This window comes from Lepus europaeus, chromosome 21, assembly GCF_033115175.1.
Source record: "Lepus europaeus isolate LE1 chromosome 21, mLepTim1.pri, whole genome shotgun sequence".
NCBI classification, from domain to species: domain Eukaryota; kingdom Metazoa; phylum Chordata; class Mammalia; order Lagomorpha; family Leporidae; genus Lepus; species Lepus europaeus.
Window position 1 is genome coordinate 54,132,009 of NC_084847.1, and position 20,430 is coordinate 54,152,438.

The 20,430-nt window shown below is 49.3% G+C and overlaps 2 protein-coding genes across 5 annotated transcripts in view; one reads left to right on the plus strand and one right to left on the minus strand.

The window, feature by feature from the left end:
* Window positions 1–8,819, minus strand: AZGP1 (alpha-2-glycoprotein 1, zinc-binding). The gene is made up of 4 exons (XM_062180841.1): window positions 8,711–8,819; window positions 4,896–5,156; window positions 2,220–2,495; window positions 1–1,355 (listed from the first exon to the last, which is right to left on the minus strand). The coding sequence occupies exons 1-4, from the start codon at window positions 8,775–8,777 to the stop codon at window positions 1,027–1,029; spliced, it is 933 nt and encodes a 310-aa protein (XP_062036825.1). The 5' UTR covers window positions 8,778–8,819; the 3' UTR covers window positions 1–1,026.
* Window positions 5,180–20,430, plus strand: part of LOC133750994 (gap junction gamma-3 protein-like) — a 24,739-nt gene continuing 9,488 nt past the window's right edge. For 2 of the 4 annotated variants that reach the window (XM_062180836.1, XM_062180837.1), the window contains exon 1: window positions 5,181–5,630. The gene's annotated coding sequence lies outside the window, so the exon portion shown is untranslated. Of the gene's footprint in view, window positions 5,631–20,430 lie in introns of all 4 variants that reach the window. The other 2 variants (XM_062180839.1, XM_062180838.1) reach the window with 2 other exon arrangements.

Genomic DNA, 20,430 nt, shown 5'->3' on the forward strand with positions numbered 1-20,430 from the left:
TGTGGGTTTCTCAGGTTTAATTTTTCAAATTGGACCCAGGGGATATATTAAAAAAAAACATAGCCTTCAAATAATAAAGATAAGGTGGTTGATTAAAGATTCTGAAGTCTGGAAATGATTTTTTCAAGAAATTCAACGTGGAGGACTGATTCTGGAGCTATCCAGAGTGGGAGGCTGAGGACCAGGATGCAATAGGAAGTTCTTTTCACATAAGAAGAAAAGACACAGCCAGAGCCAGGAGAAGCTTAACAGAAAAGTCAGATGTGAGAGTTCCACTCTGTCATTGGGATGTGAACTTTGAATGATGGGGGGGGGGTGACTCAGATGAGGAACCACACTCAGACGGATTTGGAGGGAGCCCAAGAGCTGTGGGGTTGACTCCCACTTCTCTGGAAGTGTGCCCTAGAGAGATAAGGCCTGTCAAATAAGCCCTGGCTGTGTGTGGTCCAAGGCCAACGTGGCATGGGAAAGGCTAGGCAGGTAGAGTGGAGGGCTGTATCGCACAGGGAGCAAGGGAGTTCTGGGGAAACTGAGGCACAGAAGAGCTTTGAGTTTGTGTTAAACAGGCTACAGAGTTGTAGGACCTCCCAGCCAGACAGGCCACCGCCATATTCATAGATGTTAGCAGTGGGCACCTGAACAACGCCCAGGGACTAAGTGGCCCAAACGATGCCTAGGCTACCCTGGGTCAAGATGCCCTGTGAACATCACTTTGAGTACCAAGACTTTCAGATGAATCAAATGCTTGGGGATAGGATGGATGATACAGTTGAGGCATATTTTTACAGCATTTTAGAGTTTAAAAATACCTTTCTTTGTTGGGCTACCCAAGGAGATGACTGTGAATTAGGTTTTCCAGATTAGACAATGGAGGGGGAAGCTGTGGGATGAGGTGTTTGGCAGGGAGAATCATCTCGTGCCTGGCATCCAAGCCTCTGTTTCCAGACCCATCACCTGTTCTTTATGTTGATGACATTGATGGTGATATCTAATGTTCTGCTCTCTCATGTCAGGCAGAAAGAATGGCTACTGGGGCCGTGGGGTCTTCACTTTGTCTTCAGCGCTTGCTGTCTGCCTCTCATCCCAGAGCAATGTGAGGGGCTGGGCCAGGCTACGGTGCTCCACATGGCAGGAGTAGGGGGCTCGGTCCTGAGAGGGGACTCCCACCACCACCCAGGACTGGTAAGTGCCCTTTCCACTGGGGAGAATGCGTCTCTCCAACTCCAACTTCTGCATCTCCCCAGCCCGAGTCCAGTGCAGACCAATTCCTTGTGGGTAGAAGTCATAGGCCAGACACTTGAGGGTCCTGTTCTGTCCTGGGGCCATATGGCTGGAGGCTGTCACGGAGGGAGGCTCTGTGAAGGGACAGATGTGGATGTTGAGGGCGTGCTGTGACTTCTTCCATCCCCCACTCCCTGGATGTCAGTGATCGGCAGAGCTCTAAGCTCTGCTCATGCAACTTCCTCTACCAAGAAACCTTTACAAAGACCAGGGAAAGCTGTGGCTCCCTTTGGAGCGTTTCCTGCTGGGTCACGGAATGTCTGTGCTTGCTCTGATATCCCAACCCCACTCTGCCCCACCCTGTGTTCACTTCTGATGGCAACAAGTTGTGAGTGCCCCATGCACTTCACTGTTTTCCCCCAAACTTCAATGGGCTTGGAGGGCTCTCTCCTCCAGCCCCAGGCCAGCTTCCTCATTCTGCCTGCAGCTCTGTTTGTCAAACTTTCCCCTCCTGCGTTGCATAAGCTTCCAGTTTCTGCCTGGCCCAGCTCATCCTCCGTATGCCGGCAACAGCTGGAGCTTGGCCAGGCAGAAACTGGAAGTTGGAAACTCAATCCAAGTCTCCCATGTGGGTGGCAGGTATCCAACTACTTGAGTCATCATCTGCTGCCTCCTGGGGTGCACATTGGCAGGAAGCTGGAATGAGGACTAGAACTGGGACTTGAACCCAAGAACCGCAATGTGGGATGTGGGATTTGAGTGTCCTAAGTGGTGACTTAACCACTGGACCTAACGCCCACCCCTGATGAATGTTCTTTTTGGAACTCAGATCTTGTCTTCCTAGGGAAGGAATGACTCCTAGAAGGTAAAAGCCTGGAGGCAAGGGACTTCCAGATAGATGGGAGCAGCCTGACACATTCCCCTGTGCTCCCAGCCTGATACTGTCTTCTCCTTTTCAGCCCAGTACTGGGGAGCAGGCCATGGGAAGCCGTGGGTACCTTGTCGGTCCAGGTGAGTTCTGCTGTAGTTCAGGTACCTCTGCAGCATCCCCGGGCACTCTTCTTCCAAGTACGCCTTGGCCCGCTGCACATAGACTTTTTCTGCCTCCCACTTTTTCTTGGTGTTCAGGGCTGCTGGGTCCAAGGCCACCCAGGCTGGGACTTCCTTGTTGAATTCGATGAAGTCTTCTCCATCGTAGGCGTATCTCCAGAATGCTCCACCGCTTCTGTTATTCTGGAGCTCGCAACCGAACATTCCCTGGAAGGTGTGAGACCCTGAAGCCTCCCCAGACCCCACAGGGAGCCAGTCAGTCTAAGCCAACTCCATCCAAACAAAAACTCTCATGCCCACATACCTTGCAACTCAGCAAGAGGAAAGGTTTCTGAAATCTAAGTATTCAGTTTATGCAGTTTCTTTCTGGGGCAAATAGGTTACAGCAGAGAGAAAGAGACACACTCTTATTTGGTTTTCAGACTTCCCATTCCGTACCCTTCAGATGTCTACATAACGTGTGTGTGTGTGTGTGTGTGTGTTTTCACGAGGAGATGAGCTACATTCTTCCAGCCAGGGAACTTCAGAGAGCTACACACTGTGGACAGATTTCCAGCTCTTCTGCGTCATAGGGAAGCATGTTTGAACGCACAGTGTTTTCCTAGGAACCTGATACAACACACCCAAGTGCATTGCCAAGTTAAGTAGAAGTTATTTGTGGTTTCATACAGATTGTGGCAATCTCTTTCATTTTAGTTCCACGTGCAGTTCATATCACCACTCGAGTAAACATAATTTGACAACCTTTCCTCCTGTTCCCAGTGGTTGATATCTTCATTCCAAATCTCTAATGCCTCAATCCCCTCCCCATTAACAATGACTCTCAGAAATTGCCCTCTTTAGGGAGGGGAACACAAGCTCTTCATTCTAATTATAAAAGTAGGCATTTATCCAAAACCAATTAGTGCTGTTGACTCTCAAGCTCTCTGGGCTCAACTCCCAGAACTGTCCCCACTCCCACTTGGCCTGTTGCATAGACTTGAGCAATTAACCCCTCTTTGCTTCACTTTTTTCATCTCTGAAAAGCAAATAGTGATGGCACTATTTTGGAGGGTTATTGTGAGCATTGTGTGTTATTTATTTATTTATTTTTATTTTTGACAGACAGAGTGGACAGTGAGAGAGAGAGAAAGACAGAGAGAAAGGTCTTCCTTTGCCGTTGGTTCACCCTCCAATGGCTGCGCTGATCCGAAGGCAGGAGCCAGGTGCTTATCCTGGTCTCCCATGGGGTGCAGGGCCCAAGCACTTGGGCCATCCTCCACTGTACTCCCGGGCCATATTCCTGTCAACCCAACTTTCTTCCAGTGTCCTTCCTGAACCTGTGGGCTCTCCCCACACCTCTTTCTGACACACAGCACAGATCACTTTTCTCACCAAGACTTCCCATTCTACATCCTTCAGATTTCTACATAACTCTTGTCTCCCTTTGTAAGCCTTTGGATTCCATGTAGCTTCTTGGACTTTACACTCAGGAGCTACACTAGAACACTCACCCTATACTAATTTTTTTTTTTTTTACTTATTTGACAGGTAGAGTTAGATAGTGAGAGAGACAGGGAGAAAGGTCTTCTTTCCGTTGGTTCACCCCCCAAATGGCAGCTATGGCCGGTGCTGCGCCGATCCAAAGCCAGGAGCCAGGTGCTTCCTCCTGGTCTCCCACGCGGGTGCAGGTGCCCAAGCACTTGTGCCATCCTCCACTGCCCTCCTGGGCCACAGCAGAGAGCTGGACTGGAAGAAGAGCAACCGGGACTAGAACCGGTGCCCATATGGGATTCCAGCGCCGCAGGCAGAGGATTAGCCAAGTGAGTCACAGCGCCGGCCCTCACTATACAAATTTAACATCAACAGTTCACTAGGCCTGAGACCGGATGATGTGAGTAGGCAGGGTATTACAGAAAGAAGAGTGCTGGGCTGGGAGACACAGAAGGCTGCTTCTGTGTAGCTCTGCCACCAGCTCCTCACACCACAGGATGAGTGACTTTTCCCATGGCTGCTCATAGATGGAGGATCTGTATGGTTTCATGTAGCTCAAACTGTCTGTGGTTTTAAATCCAACACTTACTGAGCTACCACACTGGGCCATGATTTATGCTAAGTACTTTGTCTATTCACACTAACAAATTTCAATTGTGCAGATATTACTGGCCGCACCTATCCTAGACCAAGGGGCTAGGGATTAAGATAGATATAGACAAATTTTGCAGAATTTCTTGGAGGTAGGTTTCAAGGCTCCAATTCAAACCAAATAACTAGGAAACGTGCTCACTGTCCAACAGCCAGTGATAGGCAAAGCCACCACATGAAATCAGTTCTGCCTGGCCCCAACGTTGGCTCACTTTCCACTCGATGTCCCCGAGAGCCTTCATGTGGGTGGGGGTATGGAGGTCAGAGGTCCCTGGATAAAAGTGCCATCACTCTGACACCACTTGCTATGTGAGCTGAGGCCTGGGTTAAGAATGGGGATATCTGTAGGAAAGGAGAGAGACAGGTGTGTTGTGGGGTGGGGAGAGTGTGATGTGCCTGTGCCTGTGCCTTTCCATGGGTGGCTCGTGTTCCTCCTCTGGTCCACTCACGCTTGCCTTGAGCCACGACCCTTCACCCCAGGCGGTCTGCAGCCCACTGACCTGCACTTTCCTTGTAATAGTTCATGGCGTCTTTCAGGGTCTCCAGGAAGATTTCCTCCCTGGCCTGCTGAAGCTGGCTCTCCTTTTTCCAATCCTCCATTCCTTCCACCTGGCTCCATGGCCCCAGGGGCTCTGCCTTCCTGCTCTCGCTGTCATAGTGGAAGAAGGCCTGGTCGTTGAGGAAGGCGGTGGCCTGAAACCTAGGGAAGCCTTTACTGGGCCTGGACAGCCCAGTGTAGAGAAAGGTCAGCGAGTAGGGACCTGAAAAAGAAGAGACGCAGACGGGTGGGGTCCACACACAGCACTCCCACTGTGGGGCGCAGAGGGCCAGCAGGGAGGACCTGGCCCTGGGGCCTCTTCCTTCCCAGCTTCTAGGCTCACACCATGGACAGAAGAGCTCAGCTTTTATTCTGGGGATGATATTTCAAAGACCGCCCTTTGCCCTCACGGCGTTGGTTCCTCTGCTCGGCACACAAGGTGATTTTTTTTTAAACCTTGTAGGTATACTGGGGCCATTATGACTACATTCTGGCTAAAGGAAAAATAAACGGAAGTGATGTGTTTCTTCTGGGCCAAGGCCCCGTGAGCCGGCTTTCCTTGCCTTTCTTTCCTTGGGTGATGGCCATGGAGGCCAACAGGTGAAACGGAAGAGTCTTGAGATGCAAAAAGCCTACAAAGATGCGTGAGTCAGCCTGCAGAGGAGAGGCACCTTGCTGGATCCGAATTCAACTTGATGTGAGTGAGAAATCATTTGTTGGGCAAAGTCACTAAAAGTTTTGTTACCATTGGAGCATAATGTAATCTAGCCTGATAAATACACACAGGTAGAAAGTATAAGATGGAGAATTTACTAGAAAACTCAAGAAATGATACAGAATGGATCAGCATAGATTAAGACTAGTATGGGTCTCAGTAGTATGTATCTTGCATTTTGGTACAAGGCAGAGGCTGAGAGAGGGGGACATTTCCATCCATTTCCATCATAACTTTGATAATTAATTCATGATGTGACTCACATGGTTGTGAATAATGTAGGTCACGTAGTGGATTTCTGGATCAAGTATTGAAATTATTATTTCAAAACTGTTTATGTGTTCATTTTTGTTGGAAAAGTGGAGGGAGGGAAGGAGAGAGAGAGAGAGAGAAGAGAGAGAGAGAGAGAGAGAGAGAGAGAGAGAGAGAGAGACTCTTTCATTTGCTGGTAAACTCCCCAAATGCCTGCTGGGGTTGGGCCAGGCCAAGGCTAGGAACCTGGAACTCCACCCTGGTTTACCACATGGGTGGCAGGGACCTTAAGTTCTTGAGCCATCATCTGCTGCCTCCCTAGCTCATTAGCAGGAAACTGGATCAGAAGGCAGAGGTGGGATTTGATCCTGGCACTCCAGCATGGGATCAGAATGTCCCAAGCAGTGGCTAAACTTGCTGCACTGCAGTGCTTGTCCCACTGAAGTGATTCTTGCTATCTAGCTTCTAAATGTGTTAACATTAAACCAGCACCTCTCTCTCTCTCTCTCTCTCTCTCTCTCTCTCTCTCTCTCTTTTGACAGGCAGAGTGGACAGTGAGAGAGAGAGAGAGAGAGAGACAGAGAGAAAGGTCTTCCTTTGCCGTTGGTTCACCCTAAACCAGTACCAGTACATCTCTAGTGGAGAAGATAACCCTGTATCACATGGGTTGGCCTCACCCAATCAGTTGATAACCTTAAGAGAAAAGACTGGAGTCTCCCAAAGAAGAAAGAATTCTGCCTTCAGACTCAAGCTCTTTCTTGGGTTTCCATCCTCTGCCCTGCCCTGCAGGTTTAGGACTGCCAGATCTCACACTTGAGTGCCAGCTCCTTAAAATAAACCTCCCCTTCTCTCTATTATATGAGCCCCTATTCCCAATGACAGTACTTCAGAAAGTTCATGGAAAATCGAATTAAGAGATAAGCTTCTGGGCCGGCGCCGCGGCTCAATAAGCTAATCCTCCACCTTGTGGTGCCGGCACACCGGGTTCTAGTCCCGGTCGGGGTGCAGGTTCTGTCCCGGTTGCCCTTCTTCCAGGTCAGCTCTCTGCTATGGCTCGGGAGTGCAGTGGAGGATGGCCCAAGTGCTTGGGCCCTGCACCCGCATGGGAGACCAGGAGAAGCACCTGGCTCCTGGCTTCGGATCAGCACGGTACACCGGCCGCAGCAGCCATTGGAGGGTGAACCAACAGCAAAGGGAAGACCTTTCTCTCTGTCTCTCTCTCTCTCACTGTCCACTCTGCCTGTCCAAAAAAAAAAAAAAAAGATAAGCTTCTTATGGCACAATTTATTTGAAAGGCAGAATTACAGAGAGGGAGAGGCAGAGAGAGAGAGAGAGAGAGAGAGAGAGAGAGAATCTTCCATCCCCTGGTTCATCCCCCAAATGACTGCAGCAGCTGGGGCTGGGCTAGGCCAAAGCCAGGAGACAGAGCTTCATCCAGGTCTCCCACATGGGTGCAGGGGCCCAGGCACTTGGGCCATCTTCTGTTGCTTTTTCAGGCACATTAGTAGGGAACTGTATTAGAAATGGAGCAGCTGGGACTTGAACCAGTTCCATATGGGATGTTGGTGCTGTAAACCATGGCTTAACCTGCTGTACCACAATGCTGGCCCTAGAAATTTTTTTTTTTAAATTTTTGACAGGCAGAGTGGACAGTGAGAGAGAGAGAGAGAGACAGAGAGAAAGGTCCTCCTTTGCCGTTGGTTCACCCTCTAATGGCCGCCGCGGTAGCGCACTGCGGCCGGCGCATCGCGCTGTTCCAATGGCAGGAGCCAGGTGCTTATCCTGGTCTCCCATGGGGTGCAGAGCCCAAACACTTGGGCCATCCTCCACTGCACTCCCTGGCCACAGCAGAGAGCTGGCCTGGAAGAGGGGCAACCGGGACAGGATCGGTGCCCCGACCGGGACTAGAATCCGGTGTGCCGGCACTGCAAGGCGGAGGATTAGCCTGTTGAGCCACGGCGCCGGCCGGCCCTAGAAATTTTTAATACATATGTATATGAGAGGGTCTTCAAAAAATTCATGAAAGATGAGTATTAGGAAGAAATTATGTATAGATTTCAACTATTTTTGTGCCAAAATAAACTTATCTTTTAATTCCATCTCCATAAACTTTTTGAAGATTTCTCATACATAAAGCGCATATTATAAAAAATTGCAAGGATTCCAAATGTTTTGTACTAAAATAAAGTTATCAAATCTTTCACAGATATTTATATATTTAACTTTTTAATATTTAGGAGAGAGAGAGAGAGAGAGAGAGAGAGAGAGAGAGATTTCTATCTTCCACCACTGGTTCACTGTCCAAGTGCCTGCAATGATCGAGGCTGGGCCAGGCCAAATCCAGGATTTGGGAACTCAACTCGTTTCTCATATGGGTGGCAGGGACTCAACTACTTGAGCCATCACCTACTGCCTCCCAGGGTGGTAGAAACCTGGAACTGGGAGCTGGAACTGGGATTTGAACTCAGGTATTCCAGTATGGAATGCAGACACACAGGCCACCCCTTCCATGGAACCCTTGTATATAATACACACCCTGTTAGTTCTGTTTCTCCAGAGAACTCTAATGCCGAGTTCCCTGTACAATATGGCTGATATTCTAAATGTGAGTGTCTTATTCTGACAATTTATAAAAGTAATGACTTTTAAACACTCACAATTCAGAAATCACAAGTTTGCATCTCTTCTTCCTGAACATTTGTAAGCCAGGAAGAGCCTCAGCCCTTGGTGCCCCCTCCCGGCCCATCCACCCTGCTCTGCGTCTTCCCTCCCTTCTTCTCCAGGGCTCATCCCTCCCTCCGTCCACTCACCTGCTTGGGTCCCCTGGGGGACTGTTGAACCCAGAAGGAGTGGCAGAGACAGTAGGACAGGCACCATCTTTGCTATTGTGCCTGGCTGGAAGGTACTGGACAGGAAGTGCAGGTCTTTCCCTGGGGCCTGGAGCCGTGCCCAGGGGAGGTGAAGCCACAGGCCAATGAGAGGGTCAGGATGGGCTCCTCCCCTGAGATTGAGAAAAAGGGCCGCAGAAGACAGGAGTGTGGTCCTGAAGTCTGCAGTAGGGGCTTTAACCTGAGAGCTGAGACACTGGCTATCCATCAGGTGGAGGAAGGCTGGTGGGCTGGGGGCGAGGTGTGCTGAGTGGTCGATGCTGGGATGGATGTGTGTCACCCTTCCGGTCAGTTATGGCACTCCCCACTCTGGGATCGCTAGTGGGGTTTGGATGTTGTCAAATCATGCTTCATCTCTCACCTCTGGAAAAGCTCTAGACGTGTCCAGAACCCGGGCCTGGGTAGACCCCAGCCGCGGTGGGCTCATCGCTCCCCCACACCCCACCTGCCAGAGCTGTGTCTGAAAGACATTCACCTCCCTCCCTCTCTATGCTGGAGAATCCCGACCTTCCCCCACGAAAGCAGAAACAGTCAGGACAGCCCCCTCGTACCCTGCCCTCTGCAGCCTCCCTTGCAATGGAATGAGCAGGTGTACACAAGACTCGGCTCAGCCAGCAGAGCTCCAGCTCTGGACACTGAGTCAGGTGTCAGATAAATAAGGCAGCAGATTCCATGGACAACACTTTCTGCTGGTCTCAGCCATGGCTGCAACTGCCAGTTCCTAGGGCAGCACTAGCCATGAAGCTGTCCTTTGTCCAGTCCGTGGTGGTGGCGGTGTTGGTCCACTCTGTCGGATCTGCTGTCCCCTGCTGGCAGAAAAATGTATTGCTATTTATTTGGGGGAGGGAGGCAAGAGTTCTTTCATCTGCCAGTTGCTTCCCCAAATACCCATCTGTGTGTGTGTGTGTGTGTGTGTGTGGGTGGGTGTGGGTGCTGGGCTGAGCCAAAACTAGGGGCCTGGAGCTCAGTCTTGTCTTCCGTTTGGGTAGGAACTCTGAGTCATCACCGCTGCCTCTCAGGGAGCACATGAGCAGGAAGCAGAGATGGAGAGCCGAGCGGGGACTCGAGCCCAAGCACTCTGACATGGCTGAGGGAGTGTAACCCCCCCCCCCCGCCCAAATACCTGTCCACGGAGTGTGATTTTTAAAAAGGTTACTGGAGGGGATGGCATTGTGGTGTGACAGATTGAGCCACCACCTGCAAAGCCAGCATCTTGCATGGGCGTTGGTTCAAGTCTTGGCTGCTCCACTTCTTCTTCTTCTTCTTTTTTTTTTTACAGGCAGAGTTAGACTGAGAGAGAGAGAGACAGAGAGAAAGGTCTTCCTTTTTCCGTTGGTTCACCCCTCCCAAGTAGCCGCTACGGCCAGAGCATTGAGGCCGGCGCTGCGCCGATCTGAAGCCAGGAGCCAGGTGCTTCCTTCTGGTCTCCCATGTGGGTGCAGGGCCCAACCACTTGGGCCATCCTCCACTGCATTCCCGGGCCACAGCAGAGAGCTGGCCTGGAAGAGGGGCAACCGGGACAGAATCCGGCACCCCAACCAGGACTAGAACCTGGGGTGCTGGTGCCGCAGGCGAAGGGTTAGCCTAGTGAGCCGCGGCGCCGGCCGGGGATGTGATTTTTGACAGCATCTCCTGCCTAATTCAGAGCGTGGGTTCTCCAGCCTCTCTGTGGACTCTGCAGATAACTAATAATTAGCTACTAACTAATCATTAGCTTTATTTTCTACTTAAAGTCAGAATTGGATTCTGTTTCTAGTGATGAAGAATGATACTGACTGACACAGAAGTTGGTCCAAGGGTTGTTTCCACATGATAGATGCTCAGGGGAATGGACAGTTGGGAACATGAGATTGTTTCTGGGGCCAGAAGCCAGTGAAAATACAATGGTCTTTGGGAATTCATGCAGGCCTGGTATGCAGCGGTGGGTAGAACAGTGACTGGTTATCTCCTGTGGACGTCTGGAAGGAGTGCTGTTGAAGGGAACATTTCTAGTCCCAAGTGGCTGATCCCACAGGAGAGTGTGAAGGATATGAGGGATTCAAGGACCAAGGACCGGGAAGTTTGAGTCCAAGAGTGGCAGAAAGCTTAAAGCTAAAGAGAATAAACTCAAACGCAGAAGTGATTGGCCCAAAGCACAGTCTGAAAATCAGGCATCTTCTATGATAGGATGCAAGGATGCAACAGACAAAAATCCTAATAATGCCTAATTGTTAAAACCTAATAATGAAAAATTAGGTTTTATGGCCGGTGCCATGGCTCGATAGGCTAGTCCTCCGCCTGCAGCACCGGCACCCCGGGTTCTAGTCCCGGTTGGGGCGCCGGATTCTGTCCCGGTTGCTCCTCTTCCAGTCCAGCTCTCTGCTGTGGCCCGGGAGTGCAGTGGAGGATGGCCCAGGTCTTTGGGTCCTGCACCCGCATGGGAGACCAGGAGAAGCACCTGGCTCCTGGCTTTGGATCAGCGCAGTGCGCCGGCCACAGCGCGCCAGCCACAGTGGCCATTGGAGGGTGAACCAACAGTAAAGGAAAACCTTTCTCTCTGTCTCTACCTCTCTCACTGTCCACTCTGCCTGTCCAAAAAAAATTAGGTTTTATAACTTAATTACTCAAATGTAGTATTTTTAATAACAAAATATGATCCAGGCATTCTTTCCAATTTTACAAGGTTGATACCAATGGGCAGTACCAACAAGAGCATCATTGGAGAGAAACTCAGGAAGGTAGCTGTTGGATGTGAACCCAACACTGGTCGGGGTAGAATTTCTGTTGACAGAGACGGGGCAGATTTCATAAGGATGGGGTGGTGTCTGTCACGTTCTTTTCTCTGTCACTAGTGCTTAGCCCAGTGACTGACAAAAGACAGACAATGAGCACTTATAAAAATAGGCCAACAGGGGCTGGCATTGTGGAGCAATGGGTTAAGCTGCAGTCCACAATGCCTGCACCCTGTATCAGAGTCCTGGCTGTTCCACTTCTGATCCAGCTCTCTGCTAATGTGCCTGGGAAAGCAGCAGGTGATGACCCAAGTTCTTAGGTCCTTGCCACCCATGTGGGAGACGTAGATGGAGTTCCAAGCTCCTGGCTTTGGCCTGGCTCAGCCCTGGCTGTTGTGACCATTTGGGGAGTGAACCAGTGGATGAAAGATATACCTCTCTCTCTCTCTCTCTCTCTCTCTCTTTCTCTCTCTCTTCTCACCTCTTTATCTCTGTCACTCTGCCTTTCAAATAAAATAAATATAAATAAATCCTTTATAAAAAGGTCAACAGATAAAGGAACAACGACAAAGAGAATGAACACCTCAGGGTTATCAAGACCAATCTGGTGGGGACAGAATTCATGAAGATGATTGAGGAGTTGGATTGGCTGGGATGGTAAGATGGGTTGGAATCAGATTTCAGAGAGACCCAATCAAAGACATGATGCATCCGACGTCCTCCAATGAGTGAGGAGCATTCCTCCATGGTGTCTTCCCACACAGCCTGTGTCAGGAGTTTTCAAACTTTTTTTTTTTTTTTTTTTGACAGGCAGAGTGGACAGTGAGAGAGAGACAGAGAGAAAGGTCTTCCTTTTGCCTTTGGTTCACCCTCCAATGGCCGCCGCAGTAGGCGCGCTGCGGCTGGCACACCGCGCTGATCTGATGGCAGGAGCCAGGTGCTTCTCCTGGTCTCCCATGGGGTGCAGGGCCCAAGCACTTGGGCCATCCTCCACTGCACTCCCTGGCCACAGCAGAGAGCTGGCCTGGAAGAGGGGCAACCGGGACAGGATTGGTGCCCCGACCGGGACTAGAACCCGGTGTGCCGGCGCCGCAAGGCGGAGGATTAGCCTGTTAAGCCACGGCGCCGGCCAGGAGTTTTCAAACTTTTTGTGCCATCTTCTCCTTTGCCAGTCGTTCTCAAGGTAATTTTTAGTGCATAAAATAAAAGTATAGGATGTAAGGGAAACTGTATGGGCAGGGTGTTAGGCTCTTCTGAAGTGACTGAAGAATTATTTAAGAAGGAAATAATGTGGTGATGAGACTCTCCTGGGGTTGGGCCTTCATGTGGTTTGTATTTGGTTCAAACGTCCTCCAAGGCTTCACATGCTGAAATTTAATCTCCATGGTGAAATATGGGGCAGGTTTAGAGCTGGAGTCTTTGGGCCAAGACTTGGTTACATAAGGTCAGTAGAATGGAGCCACCAAATTGATTCTGGTTTTATAAGAAGAGAGAGCAAGGTCCGAAGACGTACACAGACGCATGTGCTCTCCCTGCCCCTGCCATGGGATGCTCTGCTCTCCCTCAGGACTCTACCAGAGGCTGAACAAATGGGACCGGCCTGACCATGGCCTTTTAACTCAGAGCTGTGAGCAAAAATCCCCTCTTTTCTTTGTATGTTTTTTTTTTTTTTATAAAAGATTTATTTGAGAGGTAGAGATACAGACAGTGAGAGGGAGAGACAGAGAGAAAAGTCTTCCATCCGCTTGTTCACTCCCTAAATGGCTACAACAGCTGGAGCTGAGCCGATCTGAAGCTAGAAGTCAGGAGTTTCTTTTGGGTCTCCCATGCAGGTGCAGGGGCCCAAGGATTTGGGCCATCTACTACTGCTTTCGTAGGCCATAGCAGAGATCTGGGTCAGAAGTAGAGCAGCCAGGACTCGAACCGGCACCCATATGGGATGCTGGCACCGCAGGCAGAGGGTTAACCTTCTGAGCCACAGCACCAGCCCCTCTTTTCTTTGTAAAGTTTCAGATATTTCATTGCAGAATTGAAAAAAAAAATAGAGTAATATGAGCCTCCTCAATTAGCACTTGACGTTGGTCCCACCTACAGGAGAAACTGTTGGTGTTTTTTGATGGGTAGGCAGGAGCTAATTGGAGACCACTGTTTCCTCCCTGGTTTGCTCCATTGATGCTTAACACTCACTCCTAGGTTACCTGTCTTGTTGGGCCTGTGTGAGCTTCCCGTCTCAACCATTTTACACCCAACTGATTAGGAACAACCTTTTGACCTCTTCTTGGCAAGCTGTCTTAAACCTCCTGAAATCGGACTCTCTGCAGGTGAATTGGTAGCTTTGTGGCCATGTCTTCCACTGTACACCTGACCGGGACTTGGGTCTTCTAGATTTCCTCTTTTACCCACCTGTCCTGCCATAGGTGGGGCCAGATCTCACATTCTACACTGCCTTAGCCCTGCCCTGTTCATGTGAACTTTGGTTTCTTCATTGGTCTGAAATGTTTATTCTGTTATGCCATTTTTCATTTGTTCAAAGTATCAGAAGTTGGTTTGAAATATCATTGGCTGGGTTGGTCCTTCTGAGTTGTTGGGGTTTTCTTCCTTGACTAACTTGAATAAACATGTCAAGGACAGCATTTCCGCATATTGTCCATCCAGTATTGTGTAAGAAAAAAATGCTCATGTGTAAGAGAACTACAGACCAGGGGCCCATCCACGCCAATTTCTCCCTGAAAGAGTTTGAGATAAGGCACAGTCAGAACTCTGCAGGTCTCAGGAGTGGACTAACAATGCCCATCACCCTCCTTGTCTGAATCTGGAGCTTTTGAGAGTACTTTTAGTGGGCTAAGTGGGATTCTGAGGAACACCACTATGAGTCTCTAAGTCTACCTGTTTCCCTCCCATTGGGTCATCTATCCTCTTATGTCCCCCTCCTCAAGGTTCCTTGGTCCTGGTCTTCCTCCCCACTGATGAGCAGACACAGATGTCAGCTTTTCCTTCAGTATCATCTTAAGATACTCCTCTTCCAGGCAGGCCTCCACCCACTTCTCTTTGCTTCTCACTTCTTCTTGGGGTCCAAGGTTTTGGATCCAGAGGGACTCAGGCTGGGACTCCTTCCTTGAATCCAGTGAAGTCCCATCCATCATAGGCATCCCTCCAGAATGCTACCTTGCCTTGTGCTTTCACTCCCAAGCTCCCAAGTCAGCACCCTAAGGCCAGGAGACCTGAAGCCTCTTGAACCCTATTCAGTCAGTTTGCTTAGCTTCATAGCATGCCTCACTCATGGCATTGATTCCGTCTCAGTTCAAAATTCTCTGTAAGCATCTTGCTTTAATTAATTATTTATTTATTTATATTTAATTTTATTTATTTTAAACATTTATTTTATTTATTTGAAAGAGTTACAGAGAGAAGTAGAGATATATATAGAGAGATCTTCCATTCGCTGGTTCATTCCCCAGATAGCTGCAATGGCTGGAGCTGTGCCGATCTGAAGCCAGGAGCCAGGAGCTTCTTCCAAGTCTCCCACGTGGGTGCAGGGGTCCAAGGACTTGGTTCATCTTCTACTGCTTTCCCAGGTCATACCAGGGAGCTGGATCAGAAGAGGAGCAGCCGGGACTAGAACCAGCACCTACATGGGATGCTGGTGCTTCAGGCCAGGGCTTTAATCCACTGTGCCACAGTGCCAGCCCTGTAATTATTTATTTTATCCTATAAAACCTTTAAAGTGGTTTGGGGTTCACTGAAACTTCTGTGTTCAATACACTTCTACATTATACCATGTTTTTGCAATTTTTCTCCTTTTTGATTCCCCACTTCTTCTTCCTCTCTTTTGTCAATGATTTCCTGGTGAAAAGCCTTTTCCTAGCACAACAAATGAGGGTGCTGACCATGGTTACGTTCATCTCCAAGCCCAAGCTGGGGTGGGGCTGGCATTGTGGTGCAGTGGGTTAAACTGACACCTGTGATACCAGCATCCCATGTCCAAGTGCTGGTTCAAGTCCCAACTTCTCCACTTCTGATCCACCTCCCAGATAACTGCCTGGGAAAGCAGCAGAAGACAGGCCAAGTGTTTGGGCCTCTGCCACCCATCTGGGAGACCTGGATCAAATTATGGGCTACGGGCTTGCTTCAGACTGTCCCAGTTCCAGCCATTGTGGCCATTTGGAGAGTGAGACAGCCGATGCAGACAGAATATACCTCCCTTTCTCCCTGTTACTCTGCCTTTCAAATAAATAAAAGAAATCCTTTAAAAAAAAGTCCAACTAGGGACTTAGGTAAGCTGCTTGTGAATGCAATAATTAAGTGACTTGTTCCCTGTCAAATAGTGATTGGCAGGCTACCATATGAAGATGTCTGACACCTACAAGTAGGAGCGAGGTGAGACTTTGGTACAGTAGTTGAGATGCCAGTTTGACACCTACATCAGAGTGCTTGGGTTTGAGTTCTGGCTGTGCTCCGAATTCCAGGTTCCTACCAGTGCAGCAGGTGATGGCTCAAGTAGTTGAGTCCCTGCTTCCCACATAGGAGGCCTAGATTGGATTCCTGGCTCCCAGCTTTGACCTGGTCCAGTCCCAGCCATTAAGGTTATTTGGGGAATGAATGAAAGGATGATGCTCTCTCTGTCTCTCAATAAGTAATGAGCGAAAAGTTGCAGCATACCCAGACAGATAAAGACATGGAGGAGAGAGGTCAGAAGTACCTTGAGGGGGCCGGCGTCGTGGCTCACTTGGTTAATCCTCCATCTGAAGCACCGGCATCCCATGTGGGTGCTGGGTTCTAATCCTGGTTGCTCCTCTTCCAGTCCGGCTCTCTGCTGTGGCCCGGGAGGGCAGTGGAGGATGGCCCAAGTGCTTGGGCCCCTGCACCTGCCTGGGAGACCAGGAAGAAGCACCTGGCTCCTGGCTTCAGATCAGCGCAGTGGCGGTCATTTGGGGAGTGAACCAACAGAAGGAAGGCCTTTCTCTCTGTCTCTCTCACTGTCTGTAACTCTACCTGTCAAAAATATATATATAAATAAACAAAAGAAATATCTTGAGAAGAAATGACTCTGGCCTCACTTCCTGTGTGAGCTGAGTCCCTGGAGCAAGCGGGGAGGAGGAAGCAGGAGTTGGGGGGCGCGCAGGTATGTCTGTGCATTTCTACTTTTTTTTTTTTTCTTTTCCCTTCTTTAGGGCTCTGATCGTTTCCTCCTGCTAACTTCCATTATCACAGCTGCCTGAGGGCTGTACCATGAGCCACAACCCTCTCAGTCCACTGGCCTTCTGTGTCCTTGGATCCCTTCCACCCATTCCAGCAATCTGGATTGCGTTCCCAGTGGGCATGTGGGGAGTGACCAGCAGACTGAAGCTCTGTCTGTCTCTGTCTCGTACACAAAGATAAGTTCACAGAAAACACACTTTATACGAAGACTACGCGTGCATGTCAAAGTTGGTGTTTTTTTTTTTTTTTGCACCAAAACAAACATCTTGTAATTCCATTTTTTTTTTTCCTGAACATTTTGCAGTCACCTTGTAGAGGAAGAAGGCCTGATTTGTTGAGGTGACAGCGACCTGATATGCAAGGAGAATTTCACTGGACTTGGACAATCTGGTGTAGAGAAAGTCACAGAGTAAGGACTTTATAAAAGTGAAAGTGGAGAGGACTTTGAGGCGTGGGAGTCAGCTGTGGAGTCGCACAGTAGGGCAGCAAGGGGTCAAGAAGTAAGACCTGGTCTTGGGGGTCAGCAGCTGCCCATGCTCTTTCTTCTTGTCAGCCCCTAGCACTGCATTCTCACATGGGCAGAAGGACCTGCCATTGGACGGTAAAAAGTGCAGGAAGGAGAATTTACTAGAAAATTCAAGCAACAAGTCAGAAGAGATCCGCATGAAATCCAACTGGGACATTGCCTCTACACCACCGGTTCTTTAAGTCTAACTGGTTGCTAAGCTGCTGTCTTGCCATAGTGGTGAGAAATGCATTTGCTGACTATTCGAAAAGTTACATAATTTTTTTTTTCGACAGGCAGAGTGGACAGTGAGAGAGAGAGAGAGACAGAGAGAAAGGTCTTCCTTTGCCATTGGTTCACCCTCCAATGGCCGCTGTGGCCGGCACGCTGCGCTGATCCGAAGCCAGGAGCCAGGTGTTTCTCCTGGTCTCCCATGCGGGTGCAGGGCCCAAGGACTTGGGCCATCCTCCACTGCACTCCCGAGCCATAGCAGAGAGCTGGCCTGGAAGAGGGGCAACCAGGACAGAATCTGGCACCCCAACCGGGACTAGAACCTGGGGTGCCAGTGCTGCAGATGGAGGATTAGCCTAGTGAGCCGCAGCGCTGGCCGAAAAGTTACATATTTTAAACATGCACAACCTTAAGAAGTCAGTGGAGGTGTAGTTTTGCTTTTTCCGGGTTTCTGTGTGACGATGAGTCAAGGACTAGCAGAGCTCCTTTGTAGTTCAGTTGGTTTCCCAGGTCCAGCTCTGTCTGGAGAGATTTTCCTCCTAGTTCTGACTCTTTCCTTCTGCTGGCAACCTTTGCTCCTCGTGTTTCTTACTCTCTTCAAAACCAGGTAGTTACACCTGTCATTCCCAGGATGCAGAGATACTAGACTGTCACACTTCTTTCTACTCCCGACTCCTGGGTGGTGCCTGCCGCCATGCTGCGCCAGGTCCTGGCACATGTCGTCCACATATGGCTGTGGGAGGAGGCTGGTCTCATCTGGTGGGAAGAGAAGAGACAAGGAGGGCATTGTTGATGGAATAAAGCAGTGGAATGAGAGCCCCATTTACCCTTGGGGGCTTCTTTCCTGGCACCAGTCCTCAGAAAAGTATTGTGAAAGAGAAGTTTGTCTTAATGCTTTAGGGTCCTGATAGAAGCTTAGACATAATTAAGCGGACCCCCTCCCCCCAACCTCTTAGCATTAACCTTAGCCTCCTCCCCTAATACCCACACTAACCCGGGCTGTGAACATTTATAAATGGAGCCATTATGGAATCAGGAGAAATTTATGCAACTTTGAAAAATGTTCCTATTCCCAAGCTCTGTGCATCTCCCCCCTTTCCACGCCCACTTCAGACGTTTAGACAAGGACTTTGGTCACTGTGACCGGACCATCTGTGTAGCCTTAGTGGTGGGGTCACAGCTCTTGGTTCTCAGGAATATGATCACGTGCCAGCAGCAAAAATGTGCTAAACTCACCTGACTCAGTGGCTCCACTTCCCACTGAGGTGAGCTAGCACATGTGGAAGAGTCTGACTTCAGAACCATCCTTGGTGCCCATCCTGCCTTTCCACTCACTGCCTGAGCCACTGCCTTTGCAAGTGATCTAACCTCTCCACAGCTTCATTTCCTCGCCCATCTAGAACACAAGGATACAATTAATGCCTACATCATAGGATTGTAATGAGGATGGAATGAGTTAGTATTAGATAAGGGTTGGCTCACAGTGAGTTCTGTGTATCTTACTTTTTTTTTTCCTTCCTGCCATAAACTGTTAATAACAGAGTAGACGTTTCAAGTACTTAAAACTCGATGGGGGGCGGTGCTGTGGTGCAGAGGATTTAAGCCCTGGCCTGAAGAGTCGGCACCCCATATGGGTGCTGGTTCTAGTCCTGGCTGCTCCACTTCCGATCCAGCTCCCTGGTATGGCCTGGAAAAGCAGTAGAAGATGGGCCAAGTCTTAAAAAAACAAACAAACAAACAAACAAAAAAACCTAGATGGAAATAGAATTCTCTCTCATGCAAATTTTTTTAGAAGATTTTATTTATTTGAGAGGTAGTGTTACAGACAGTGAGAAAAAGAGACAGAGAGAAAGGTCTTCCTTCTTTTGGTTCACTCCCCAAATGGCTGCAATGGCCTGAGCTGTGCCGATCTGATGCCAGGAGCCAGGTGCTTCTTCCCAGTCTCCTACATAGGTGCAGGGGCCCAAGGACTTGGGCCATCTTCTACTGCTCTCCCAGGCCACAGCAGAGAGCTGGATTGGAAATGGAGCAGCCGGGACTAGAACCGCCACCACATGGGATGCCAGTGCTGCAGGCAGAGGATTAACCTACTCTGCCACAGAGCCGGCCCTCTCACGCAAATTAAGTTCAGAGGTAAGCAGTCCAGAGCTGGTGGACCATCCTTGTATCAGCAGGGCCCCAGAAACCTTCGATTGTGGCTTCCAAAGCTCATGGTCCAAGATGTGTTTTCTGGAAGTTCTACTGAACAACTTTAGCTGACACCTAATTGGCCACCTCTAACTGCAGTGAATGCTGGGACATGTTTTCTTTTAACCAAGCACATTGAACAACATCAGGTTTTCCTTACTAAGGAAAAAGAGAAGAGTGGATGCTTGGTAGGTGGGTTGTAGTCTGGGACACAGCAGATAACAGAAGTGTTCATTGCCATGTTGCTGTGTCTTAGCCTGTTTCCTGTTGCTGTAACTGAACATCACAGGCTAGGTGACTTATTAAAGATAGGTGTTTATTTAGCCTACTAAATAATAGGCTGGGAAGGCCAAGAGCACGGTGCTGACCTCTGCTCAGCATCTGGCAGGGGCCTTCCTGCTGGGCTGTGGTGTGGTCAAGGACATCACATGGGGAGACTGAGCGAGGGAGTCAGAGAGCGCTCACTTTTATAACCAAGCCACTCCCACAGTAGCCCATTGGATATTGATCTGTGAATGCACTGAGCCTCTCAAGAGGCAAAGCCCATCCCTCCAAGAGGTCTCCCTGCTCAACACTGCTGCAAGAGAACCAAGTTCCGAAAACACAAAACCATAGCACACTGAATAGCTCTGATTCCTGCTGCGCCTGGACATGTACAGGCTCAGAATCTCCTGTTCCATGAGAGATCTTTTCACGTCCTTGCCAAGTTTCTATATTGGCGCCCTCAGAGTCTTCTTAAAATGTGTATAAGTTCTCTGTATAATTTTTTAAAAGATTTACTTATTTATTTGGAAGGCAGAGCTACAAAG